The sequence below is a fragment of the Bos grunniens genome, chromosome 4, assembly GCF_055505025.1.
Source record: "Bos grunniens cultivar Pamir isolate PY7600 chromosome 4, Bosgru_T2T1.0, whole genome shotgun sequence".
Classification (NCBI taxonomy): Eukaryota; Metazoa; Chordata; class Mammalia; order Artiodactyla; family Bovidae; genus Bos; species Bos grunniens.
Window position 1 is genome coordinate 104,235,843 of NC_141168.1, and position 13,866 is coordinate 104,249,708.

General features: G+C 37.4%; 1 protein-coding gene and 1 long non-coding RNA gene across 19 annotated transcripts in view; one reads left to right on the forward strand and one right to left on the reverse strand.

The window, feature by feature from the left end:
* Positions 1–13,866, forward strand: part of LOC147374610 (uncharacterized) — a 310,540-nt gene that overhangs the window by 73,033 nt on the left and 223,641 nt on the right. For 4 of the 15 annotated variants that reach the window (XR_015162964.1, XR_015162958.1, XR_015162965.1 and 1 more), the window contains exon 4: positions 6,774–6,877. The exons of 8 other annotated variants lie outside the window; for them this stretch is intronic. This is a non-coding gene — a long non-coding RNA (uncharacterized LOC147374610). The remainder of the gene's footprint in view (positions 1–6,773; positions 6,878–13,866) is intronic. 3 more of the 15 variants (XR_015162961.1, XR_015162968.1, XR_015162969.1) reach the window with 1 other exon arrangement.
* Positions 1–13,866, reverse strand: part of GLCCI1 (glucocorticoid induced 1) — a 107,806-nt gene that overhangs the window by 45,979 nt on the left and 47,961 nt on the right. For all 4 annotated transcript variants that reach the window (XM_086397670.1, XM_086397668.1, XM_086397669.1 and 1 more), the window contains exon 3: positions 8,259–8,345. In XM_086397670.1, the coding sequence (XP_086253796.1) occupies positions 8,259–8,345 (87 nt within the window). The remainder of the gene's footprint in view (positions 1–8,258; positions 8,346–13,866) is intronic.

Genomic DNA, 13,866 nt, shown 5'->3' on the forward strand with positions numbered 1-13,866 from the left:
ATTGGGGAGTGCTCCCTTCTCTTTTATTTTCTGAAAGAGCTTTTGAAGGATTGTTTCTTCTTTGAATATTTGATAGAATTCACCATATCAAACCTTGGGATTTTCTTTGCAGAACATTTTTAATTCCTTACTTAATTTCTTTATTGCTACAATTTATACTCATATTTTTCTATTTGTTCTTAAATCAGTTTTGGTAATTTGTTTCTTTCTAGTAATTCTTATCTTGCTAGAATTTTATCCATTTCATCTTATGTTCTATTAATAAATGATGACACACATTTGATTATAAGATTCCTTTATAAAACCTTTACGTTCTAAAAGGTTGGTAGTAACGGCCCCTCTTTCACTATTCATTTTGGTAATTTGTATATTTTCTTTCTTGGTCAATCTAACTAATGGTTTGTCAACTTTGTTCATCTTTCCAAAAAAAACAACTTTTAATTTCATTGACTTTTCTCTTATTTTTCTGTTTCATTAGTTTTTGCTATATTCTTTATCATTTCCTTTGCTTGCTTTCGGTATGATTTTCTCTTCTTTGTCTAGTTTCTTAAGATGGAAGCTTAGGTACTGATTTGAGAATTTTCTTTTTCTTATATGTGCACTTACATATAACTTTTCCTTGAAGTACTGCTTTATCTGTAAACACAAATTCAAAGCTGTCTTTTTTGCTTTCATTTATTCAAATATTTAAAATTTCCTTTTTGGTATTAGGTAAATGTTCTTTAAAAGACAAATATTTGGGTTTGTTACAAGATTATTTTCTGTTACATGATTTGAGTCTTTCACAACCTATTGAGTCTTGTTTTATGGCCCAGTTTATGGTCTAACCCAGAAAATGCTTCAATTTGAAAAAAATGTGTATTCTACAGTCAATGGGCAGTTTTCTATGTATGTTAGGTCAAGCTGACTGATTATCCTGTTTAAACTCTTCTATCTCCTTGCTGGTTTTCTACCCAGTTCTATCAAACATTGTTAAGCAAAATGATTTCTGCTTCCATAGTTGTGCTTCATGCATGTTCAGACTGTGTTAGATGTCTAAACAATTAGGAGATGTCTCTGTCTTCAGTAGTATTTTTTGTCTATTTCATCTGATAAGAAAGCATCATTACTCTTTTCACTGTGTAGCTTTCCCCACCTTTTTATTTGCAACCTACCTATTCGTATCTTTGAATACAAGGTGTGTTTCTTATAGACAAGATATAGGTGAGTGTTGCTTTTTTATCCAATTTGACAATCTCTGCCTTTTAAACAGAACGTTCACTCCATTCACTGAATGTAATTAAATAACTGGATTTGTTCCTGTCATTTTGCTATTTTTCTACTTGTGTCACATCTTTTTTACTTGTCTCTTCCTCCTCTAGGTGCTTTCTTTTGTGATATTTTTTATTGTATCGTTTTATTCTACTTTTGGGGAGAAGGCAATGGCAACCCATTCCAGTACTCTTCCCTGGAAAATCCCATGGATGGAGGAGCCTGGTGGGCTGTAGTCCATGGGGTCGCAAAGAGTTGGACATGACTGAGCGGTTTCACTTTCACTTTTCACTTTCATGCATTGGAGAAGGAAATGGCAACCCACTCCAGTGTTCTTGCCTGGAGAATCCCAGGGACGGGGGAACCTGGTGGGCTGCTGTCTATGGGGTCACACAGAGTCGGACACGACTGAAGCGACTTAGCAGCAGCATCAGCATTCTACTTTTGATATTTCCTATTCTTATATAGCGTTATTTTGTCAGGAACTGCTCTAAGGATTATAACAAGAATTTTAATTTATTATCAGATCAGATCAGTCGCTCAGTCATGTCCGACTCTTTGCGACCCCATGAATCGCAGCACGCCAGGCCTCCCTGTCCATCACCAACTCCCAGAGTTCACTCAGACTTACGTCCATCAAGTCAGTTATGCCATCCAGCCATTTCATCCTCTGTCATTCCTTTCTCCTCTTGCCCCCAATCCCTCCCAGCATCAGAGTCTTTTCCAATGAGTCAACACTTCGCATGAGGTGGCCAAAGTACTGGAGTTTCAGCTTTAGCATCATTCCTTCCAAAGAAATCCCAGGGCTGATCTCCTTCAGAATGGACTGGTTGGATCTCCTTGCAGTCCAAGGGACTCTCAAGAGTCTTCTCCAACACCACAGTTCAAAAGCATCAATTCTTTGGCGCTCAGCCTTCTTCACAGTCCAACTCTCACATCCATACATGACCACAGGAAAAACCATAGCCTTGACTAGATGGACCTTTGCTGGCAAAGTAATGTCTCTGCTTTTGAATATGCTATCTAGGTTGGTCATAACTTTCCTTCCAAGGAGTAAGCATCTTATAATTTCATGGCTGCAGTCACCATCTGTAGTGATTTTGGAACCCAGAAAAATAAAGTCTGACACTGTTTCCACTGTTTCCCCATCTATTTCCCATGAAGTGATGGGACCAGATAATTTATTATAGTCTACTTCAAAATAATATTTAATTCCAGTAAATGGGAATCTATATTCTAAAATATGTCTTTTCCCTTGTCCTCTTTTGTGTTATTACTGTTATATTTAATGTATATGTTATACACCCAGCATAATAGTATTATAATTATTGTTTCATGTAATCTTGTGTTTTAAATAGGTAGAAAAATGAGAAAAATGTATCTACAGGTTGTTTTATATTTACTCACATATTTGCCATACCCAACACTCTTCAAATTTTCCTATCAATTTGAATTAAGCTAGAGTCAGTACCTTCAGTAGTTCTTGTAAGATAGCCTCAGTTCAGTTCAGTCGCTTAGTCCGACTCTTTGCGACCCCACCCAAGACGGGCGGGTCATGGTGAAGAGGTCTGACAGAATGTGGTCCACTGGAGAAGGGAATGGCAAACCACTTCAGTATTCTTGCCTTGAGAACCCCATGAACTGTATGAAGAGTAAGACAGCCTAGTAGCAGGAAATTCTGTGAATCTTTATCTCAGAATACTTTATTTCACCTTTAAAGGTTTTCTGAATATAGAATACTTGGTTGATATTTTTTCTTTTAGCACTTTGAATATTTCCCGCTTTACGGTTTCACTAGAAACCATATTTATCACAATTCTGATTAAAAAAATCAGCCATTATGGTATTATTGGTCCGCTACTGTAACGTGTCATTTTTTTCTTCCAGTTTCAAGATTTTCTCTTTTCCTTTGGCTTTCAGCAGTTTAACTATGATGTGTCTATGTGTAGTTTTTTGTTTTTGTACTTGGGGTTTGTTGAGCTTCTTGAATTCATAGATTGTTTTTCATCAAATCTGCAAAGTTTTCTGTCATTATTTCTTCAAACTTATCTCCTCTCCCCTCTCCTCTCCTCCATCTCCATTTTGTGTATACATATGAACTTAATGTTTCCCCACAGGAATGTTTCCCTTTGAGGCTCTTCTGACTTTTCTTCCATCTTTTTCTCTGCTCTTTGAGAGTATTCTATTGACCTGTACTGAAACTCACTGATTCTTCTGCCATCTCAAATTTTCTACCAAGTTCATCTGGTGAATTTTTAATTTTAGTTACTACACATTTTAGCTCTATAGAGTTTTGTATATTTTTTCCTAATAATCGCATCTTTGTGGATATTCTTTATTCATTGAGTCATAGATGTCCTACTTCCCTTTAATGCTTTAAACATGGTTTTCTTTAGTTCTTTGAATATACTTATAATAGGGGCTTTGATGTTTCAGTCTGCTAAATCCAACATATGGAGACACTTAGATACAGTTTCTACTGACTGTTTTTTATCCCTCAAGAATCATTTTAGTTCAGTCACTTACTTATGTCTGACTCTTTGCGACTCCATGGACTGCAGCATGCCAGGCTTCCCTGTCTATGACCAACTCCCAGAGGTTGTGCAAACTCATGTCCATTGAGTCGGTGATGCCATCCAACCATATCACCCTCCGTCGTCCCCTTTTCCTCCTGCCTTCAATCTTTCCCAGCATCAGGGTCTTTTCCAGTGAGTCAGCTCTTCACATCAGGTGGCCAAATTATTGGAGCTTCAGCTTCAGCATCAGTCCTTCCAATGCGTACTCACAATTGATTTCCTTTAGGATTGACTGGTTTGATCTCCTTGCAGTCCAAGGGACTCTCAAGAGTCTTCTCCAACACCACACTTCAAAGTATCAATTCTGTGGCCCTCAGCTTTCTCTATAGTCCAGCTCTCACATCCATACATGACTCATGGAAAAACTATAGTTTTGACTATATGGACCTTTGACGGCAAAGTAAGGTCTCTGTTTTTTAATATGATGTCTAGGTTTGTCATAGCTTTTCTTCCAAGGAGCAAGCGTCTTTTAATTTCATTGCTTCAGTCACCATCCTTCAGTGATTCTGGATCAAGAAAATAAAGTCCGTCACTATTTCCACTGTTTCCCCATCTATTTTCCATGAAGTGATGGGACCGGATGCCACGATCGTTGTTTTTTGAACGTTGAGTTTTAAGCCAGCTTTTTCCACTCTCCTCTTTCACTTTCATCAAGCTTTTTAGTTCCTATTCACTTTCTGCCATAAGGGTGGTGGTATCTGCATACCTGAGGTTATTGATATTTCTCCCTGCAGTCTTGATTCCAGCTTGTGTTTCACCCAGTCCAGCATTTTGCATGATATACTCTGCATATAAGTTAAATAGCAAGGTGACAATATACAGCCTTGATGTACTCCTTTCCCAATTTGGAACCAGTCCACTGTTCCATGTCAGGTTCTAACTGTTGCTTCTTGACCTGCATACAGATTTCTCAGAAGGCAGGTTAGGTGGTCTGGTATTCCCATCTCTTGAAGAATTTTCCACAGTTTGTTGTAATCCACACAGTCAAAGGCTTTAGCATAGTCAATGAAGCAGATGTTTTTCTGGAATTCTCTTGCTTTTTCAATAATCCAACGGATGTTGGCAATTTGATCTCTGGTTTCTTTGCCTTTTCTGAATCCAGCTAGAACATCTGGAAGTTCTTGGTTCATGTACTGTTGAAACCTAGCGTGGAGAATTTTGATCATTACCTTGCTAGCGTGTGAGATGAGTGCGATTGTGTGGTAGTTTGAACATTCTTTGGCATTGCTTTTCTCTGGAATTGGAATGAAAACTGATCTTTTCCAGTTCTGTGGCCACTGTTGAGTTTTCCAAATTTGCTGGCATATTGAGTGCAGTACTTTCTCAGCATTATCTTTTAGGATTTGAAATAGCTCAGCTGGAATTCCATCATGTCCATTAGCTTTGTTCATATTGATGCTTCCTAAGGGAGGCCCACTTGACTTCACATTCCAGGATGTCTGGCTCTAGGTGAGTGATCACACCACCGTGGTTATCTGGGTTTAAGATCTTTTTTGTATAGTTCTTCTGCATATTCTTGCCACCTCTTCTTAGTATCTTCTGCTTCTGTTAGGTCCATACCATTTCTGTCCTTCATTGTGCCCATCTTTGCATGTAATGTTCCCTTGGTATCTCTAATTTTCTTGGAGAGATCTGTAGTCTTTCCCATTCTATTGTTTTCCTCTATTGATCACTGAGGAAGGCTTGCTTATCTCTCCTTGCTGTTCTTCGGAACTCTGTATCCAGATGGATATATCTTTCCTTTCCTCCTTTGCCTTTTGCTTCTTTTTTTTTCTCAGCTATCTGTAAGGCCTTCTGAGACATTTTGCCTTTTTTGCATTTCTTCTTCTTAGGGATGGTTTTGATCACCACCTCCTGTATAATGTTACAAACCTCCGTCCGTAGTTCTTCAGGCATAGTTCCTCAAGTATGGGTAATCCTCTCTTGTCTCTTTGCATATGTCTAAATTTTTTGTTGAATGTGGACATTTTAGATAATATATTGGAGCAACTAGATTCTGATTTTGTTTGAGAGCAGTTGATAGACTAAAAGTCTGTTTTGCCCACAATATGTGGCCACTGACATCTCTCCTCCATTTCTCCTGCCCCTTCATTTTTCTAAGACTGGCTTTTTCATACCTTTTTAAGTGGTCTCCAGTGTCACCTTGCTGCTGCTGCTAAGTCACTTCAGTCGTGTCTGACTCTTTGCTGCTGCTAAGTCGCTTCAGTCATGTCCGACTCTGTGCAACCCCATAGACGGCAGCCCACCAGGCTCTGCCGTCCCTGGGATTCTCCAGGCAAGAACACTGGAGTGGGTTGCCATTTCCTTCTCCAATGCATTAAAGTGAAAAGTGAAACTGAAGTCACTCAGTCATGTCCGACTCTTAGCGACCCCATGGACTGCAGCCCACCAGGCTCCTCCATCCATGGGATTCTCCAGGCAAGAGTACTGGAGTGGGTGCCATTGCCTTCTCCACCAGTGTCACCTTACTGTTTAGCAAAACACTATTCAGACATTTTACTCAAACATCTCAGTCCAATAAAGCTTCCACTCTCAGGATGTGTGTATATCTGAATGAGGTTTGTGTGTGGAATGAGGAGTGCATTCAAAACTTGGGCCTTTTACAAGCTGGCCTCAGATTTTATTACCACTGGGCCTGTTTGGTCTCATTTCCGCTTATTCTTAAGCTATACTACCCACTGAGAAGTGGGTGACTTGGGCCCATTTGATATTCTGCTACACTATTCTACAGCCTCCAGTCAACCTGGGATATGGGGTGAACTTATCAAGCCTCCAAGACTGTCTGACTTCCAAGAACTCTCTATAAAATCCTGCCACTCTGTGAGTCTGGGCTTGCCAGAAATCACCCCACAATCTCAGATCAGCAGAGCCATAGGTCCTTCCTACTTTGCAACTAAGAACGTTATTTTACTCTGTAATACTCCCTTAGCAAGGTTCTCTCTCCAGCAGGGGCAGCAAAGCTTCTGGTTTTCAAGGCCTGCCCCGTCCTGGCTGAAATACCACATCTGCAAAGTTGGAGATGAGGAATAGGGAAAGAAGCGCAGCACCAAGTAAGAACACCACAAACTTGTGTTATTCTTACCCTGAGGAGTTCAGTACTTTCCATGAATAAGGTTTCTTAATTTGATTGATTTCCAGAGTGCTGAATTTGTTTTGATTATTTTGTCCAGCTTTATTATTCTTTTGTGAGGAGAGTAATTAAATCTCTCACTCCGTCATGTCAGCCATTCCTTTTTAATAGGGTATATCATGAACTGCTGTAGTCCAAAGTTCAACTACACCAAATCCTGGCTATAGCTTTAAGATTATATTTACCTGTGAGATAAAAGAGCAAATTTACTTTTTATTCAATATCACTCAATAGTCTATGCATGTATATATATATTCAATGCCTATCTTAAACTAGATATACTGGAGTCAGCTTCCTTTTTTGTTGCTGTTGGTAAAAATTGATTTTGTGCATGTGTGTTTGTATGTGGCATGGATAGGAGCTGAGGATTTCTCTACATCAATAATGTAATGAAGCAACTAAAAATGTAACACAGTCATAGGCAACAGACTATGCGAATAGACTACTATATCTGTTCAGTCCAGATACCACAGTACATGAGAAATACTGATACCTAAAGTATAAGAAAATGATACTAAGAGGTATGGAAACTATCATATGAAATGTACTTGAGAGAAATGTCAATGTTTATCCTGGAGGAAAATGACATACTGCAAGCCTTTCAAATATTTAAATTATACTTTTTCAATATTGATGCAGAGGGCAGAGTCAAAACTTAGGGGTATAATTTTAAGTTCAATCTACAAAATAAACTAGTTAACAACTTAAGCTGCAACAACTGAACTGGTTTGGTTCCCTTGCAAAGTGATGAGCTTTTTCACTGAGAATGACTATAATGAACATTTTCTAAGGAGTGCTTTGTTCTTTTTTACTTTTGATTGGAGGATAATTGCTTTATAATGTTGTGTTGGTCTCTGGAGTGCAACAGTGTGAGTCAACTATAAGTATACAAGTATTTATACAGGAGATGGACTAGATGATCTTTCAACTTTAAGTTTCTCTAACTTTATCGTACCTTTGTAAAAACTGTGATCTATAGTTCTAGTTGCTGTGATTCAAGAACAAGAACGCTGAAATGGGGGAAAAAATAACTAAAATGAACAAGATAAAATTACATAAAATCAGACTTCATTCTGGAAAGGCAAAAAAATCTCAGTGAGTACATAAGAAATATTCATAAAAATATGAAGGGCACAAATGATGTAAACTCAGAATTATTCACCAAAAAGTGGAAAGCAACCCTTAAAACTCTGAAAGAGGTAAGTTTATCACAAATACAGGAAGTATCATTACATTCAGGAAATAGTTAAGAATTTGCTAGGACCAGAGCATGTTACAGACTGGAAACAGAAGTAACTTACCTCTTTCAGTTGATCAGCACTCCCCCATGATGCAGAACGCTGATGTGATCTCTTTTCTGCACCTTCTTCTGCCCAACAACTAGGTGTCTTTAAAAAAAGAAACAAATAAAAAATGAGGAATTTTGTCTCTACTCCTTAATCTCATAGCAACTCAAACATATTAGCACATATCAATTATGGGGTTATACTAAATACTAAAAACCTTAAAAGCTAGGACTTTCATGACCCTGTGAAATGTTTATTATTCTAACTTAGATACAGTCAATCTAAGATGTCTCTGAGTAATGTTACTCAAAACATTTGGCTTTTTACATCAACATTAATAACTTAATGGAGAAGGCACTGGCAACCCACTCCAGTACTCTTGCCTGGAAAATCCCATGGATGGGGGAGCCTGGTTGGCTGTGGTCCATGGGGTCACGAAGAGTCGGACATGACTCAGCGACTTCACTTTGACTTTTCACTTTCATGCACTGGAGAAGGAAATGGCAACCCACTCCAGTGTTCTTGCCTGGAGAATCCCAGGGATGGTAGCCTCGTGGGCTGCCATCTATGGGGTCGCACAGAGTCGGACATGACTGAAGCGACTTAGCAGCAGCAGCAGCAGCAGCAGCAGCAATAACTTAAAGTTATCAAATTCAAAGAGAACTGTGAAATATGCATATTGGTATTTTTTTTAAAGAGAAAAGGCAAGCTAATTATGAAATGGTATTTTTATTACATAAAATAGAAGTAAAATCAACAGAATGTGTTTAGAAGCAGTGGGCTTACAGATTACCTCTATGTCAAATATCTATTGATAGGTAGTACTGTTTTTTGAAAAACATCAAGCATGTTTATATAAAAATATGTTGTTATAAAAATAGGAAAAGATTAGGCTAAATTGACTATAATATTTGCTCTTGTTTTTGCTAAGAATAATTGCTTTACAGAATTTTGTTATTTTCTGCCACGTATCAACATGAATCAGCCATAGGCATACATATGTCGCCTCCCTACCACCTCCCTCCCCATCCCACCCCTCTAGGTTGTTGTTACCACAGCCCCTGTTTGAGTTCCCGAGTCATACAGCAAATTCCTGTTGGCTATCTATTTTACATATCAAAATGTAAGTTTCCATGTTACTCTCTCCATACATTTCGCCTTTTCCCTCCTCCCCAACCCCTGTGTCCATAAGTCTGTTCTCTATGTCTGCTTCTGCACTGCTGCCCTGTAAATAAATCCTTTGGTACCAACTTTCTAGATTCCATATATATGCATTAGTATATGATATGTATCTTTCTCCTTCTGACTTACTACACTCTGTTATATAGGCTCTAGGTTCATCCACCTCATTAGAACTGACTCAGATGTGCTCCTTTTTATGGCTGAGTAATATTCCATGTGTATATGTACCACAGCTCTCTATCTATTCATCTGTTGGTGGACACCTGGGTTGCTTCCATGTTCCAGTTATTGTAAATAGTGCTGCAGTGAACATTGGGGTACATGTGTCTTTTTCAATTTTGGTTTCCTCAGGGTATATGCCTAGGAGTGGGATTGCTGGGTCATATGGTGCTTTTATTCCTAGCTTTTAAAGCAATCTCCTAGTTTTTTAAGTCTTCCATAGCAGCTCTATCAATTTAAATTCCCACCACCAGTGCAAGAGGGTTCCCTTTTCTCCACATCTTCTTCAACATTTATTGTTTGTAGACTTTTTGATGATGGCCATCCTGACTGGTGTGAGGTGATATCTCATTGTGGTTTTGATTTGCATTTCTCTAATAATGAGAGATGTTGAGCATCTTTTCATGTGTTTGTTAGCCACCTGTATGTCTTCTTTGGAAAAATGTCTGTTTAGGTCTTTTTCCCACTTTTTGATTGGGTTGTTTGTTTTTCTGGTATTGAGCTGTATGAGCTGCTTGTTTACTCTGGAAATTAATCCTTTGTAAACTGACTATAATTTAAAGCAGTGCATCTTAAAAAACAAAAAGAAACTGAGCTACATGTCAGTAAACAGAATTGCTTTTACCTAAAACAACATTTTGAGTGATTTAATCCATAATACACACTTCATCCAAATATACCATAAAACATTAATTGCCACATAGTAAGGTCGTTTACTGGTTGTATTAAAAATGAAAAATAGTAAAACTATCATCTTTAATATATGAGAAGATTTTTGCAACTTAGGGAACATTAAAACCACTATTTTAAGACAGACAAAGGGCATTGATTATCACACATAAATATAAATATATATAGCTTTAAAATTATTTTTTATTATGTACCTAAAATTCATGATTTATATTGAGGCTACATCTGTGACTCTACATAATGCACAACTTCTTATGAGGAAGCCATCAGTTCTATACAATTCAAAATGCTTGTGGACAACTTTTTAAATAATTACCAGCTCTTAAAAGTAATGATACTCCAAAAAAAAAAAAGGAATGATACTCCAAAATAAAACCAGTAACAACTGAATGCTAGTTGAATAAAAATACATATAAACTGCTTTAAGAGTTCAATACTAAAGTGAAACTATTTAGTCATATTATTGAGTAAAATACTTTATTCAGCTGGCATGTGCAAAGAGGTATTATTCATATATTAAATAAGCTGCTTGCAAATAACTGCTTATTAAAATTTCCTAATCTCAGTGTTAGATAAGAAAAACTACTCTGAAATTAATCCCTAAGTAGTTATATCTTTAACAATTTATTCTAAAATTATTCAATTATGATAGTTTTGTCAAACTTTTCTTTTGAGAATCTACATGCCTTAATACTTTTGCCTTTCTACCAAACACAGGCATTATTCTAACCCCAAATCAGATGATATCAAATGACTAAGGATCAATGTTTAAAACTCAAAAGTATATTTGCAGAAAATGAGTCAAATTTCTGATATGTTCCATAATTATTTAACAATAACATTTATAACACTATTTTCATTTTGTAAGCTCTAATTTTTTCAAAGGATATTTATATAAACTGTATCTCCAACTTAGAGATAAATCAATAACCGGAAAAATTCTGCAGATGCCTCAGTTCTGGCCAGCACACCAATGGCAAATGAAACTAAATCTGGGGTCTCATCTGAGGGTACCTTCTTTCTTCCTATTGTCATTCTTTTCTTCAAACTGAATGTGAAACCCTTTTGCTCATTTGGAATGTAGTACTGCTTATACAAAAGAAATACATAAAAAATAACTGTAAAAAAATATTTATGAAAAAAAAAATTTATGGTCCTGAAATCTATCTAGTAAATTACATAGTTTTTTTTTTTAAGTACAAAACCACTGGGAGAATTCTTTCAATCATGTGGCTATAAAATGACATGAATATAAATTACTTAAGTATATTCATCAGTTTCAGCTTTTCCAAAAAAGAATTACTTCATTTTAATTGCACATATATATAAATATATTCTAAAGACTGCACTGTCCAAAACAGAAGCTACTAGCCACATGTAATAATTTAAATTAACAAAAATAAAACAGAAAATTCAGTTCCTTGGCCTCACTAGCACATTTTACATGCTTAATAACCACATGTAGCTACTGACTGCCATACAGAACAGCACAGATATAGCACATTTCTACCACTGCAGAAAGTTCTGTTGAGTGCAGTGTTTTAAAAATCATTGATTTTTAACAAGTTATTCAAATCAAACCAAAACCAAAGATGGCCACTTGGTCTTCTAATCTATAATTATGCTTCTGAAGCCACAGAGGATGAGTTAATTTGTATCTAATTTGTTAAGACTGAGTACATGAGAAGTATTTTACCATTTGAATTAGGAAAACAACACAAAGTAGCAAAAGGTATTTGCTTTCATGCCAGCAAGAGATTCTTTTCCAACTGGCCTGTTATTCCGTCCATTAATCTAGAGTAGAATTTTATGAACTGTCCTACTTATGTCCTGGATTTTAGTAAAAAACTTATGAAAGAAGAATCCCATGGTCAAACAAATTTGGGAAATATTATATACTATATCTGTCTATTCAGTGTAACAATGCAATTAGCATTTCAAAACTCAAATACACAAACACACATACACAAATAACTTTTTTTTAAAACCTGCTTTACTTACTCTCTCTTACGGGCTTCCTTTGTAGCTCAGCTGGTAAAGAATCCGCCTGCGATGCAGGAGACCCCTGGGTTTGATTCCTGGGTTGGGAAGATCCACTGGAAAAGGGATAGGCTACCCACCCCAGTTGGGCTTCCCTGGTGGCTCAGCTGGTAAAGATTCTGCCTGCAATGTGGGAGACCTGGGTTCAATCCCTAGGTTGGGAAGATCCCTTGGAGAAGGGAATGGCTACCCACTTCAGTATTCTGGTCTGGAGAATTCCATGGACTGTATATCCATGGGGTCACAAAGAGTCAGACACAACTGAATAACTTTCATTTTCACATACTCTCTCTTACTTATATGATCCTAGAACACTTATTTTACACTTACTAACATTTCCAGGCAACCTGGAAAGAAACAAAAGAAATATAATCCTCAATGAGTGGTATTATATATAACAGCTTGCTTTTCAGCCCACATACTTACGAGGATTCTTCCTTTCTAGCTGCCTCCACTTAAACTACTAGGGGAGAGAAAATGAACCTTGGTTGGCAAAAAAAAAAAAAAAAAAATCCCCTCTACATCAAAAGGATACCTATAGGTGGAAGAGGCCATTTTAAAATTTTACCTCTCAGAATCACACAAAGTCCAGCCCATGAAGCTTTAAGGACCCCCTTAGCCGGTCTACTATCTTGGTTTCCTGTGTGATGAATGCTGCTTCTCTGAGTGAAATAAACAAAAAATAATCCTACTGCACAGGACTACACATTTGTATTTAAGACTATTTTTAAAGACCAGTTTTAGGCTAATAGACAGACTGAGAGACATTACAGAGATTTTCTATATACCCTTCACCTCCACAAATGCACAGCTATCCCTACAGAGTGGGACATTTGTTATAACTGATGAACCCACACTGACACATCATTATTACCCAGAGTCCATAGTTTACATTTAGAGTTCACTCTTGGTGATGTGCGTTCTATGGGTTTGGAAAAATATATAATGACACGTATCCATCATTATAGTACCATGTTGCTGCTGCTACTGCTGCTGCTAAGTCGCATCAGTCGTGTCCGACTCTGTCCAACCCCATAGATGGCAGCCCACCAGGCTCCCCTGTCCCTGGGATTCTCCAGGTAAGAACACTGGAGTGAGCTGCCATTTCCTTCTCCAATGCATGAAAGTGAAAAGTGAAAGTGAAGTCACTCAGTCGTGTCCTACTCTTTGTGACCCCAGGAACTGTAGCCCACCAGGCTCTTCCATCCATGGGATTTTACAGGCAAGAGTACTGGAGTGGGGTGCCATTGCCTTCTCCATACATACAGAGTTATTTTCACTGCCCTAAAAATCCTCTGTGCTCTATTAATTCCTCCCCATCTCCAAACCCCTGACAACCATTGATCTTTTTACTCTTTCCACTGTTTTGCCTTTTCCAGAATGTCAGGTAGTTAGAATCATATAGTAGGTTGCCTTTTCAGAGTTGCTTCTTTCACTTAGTAATATACATTAAAGGTTCCTCCATGCTGTTTTAAAAAAATATTTCTTGGCT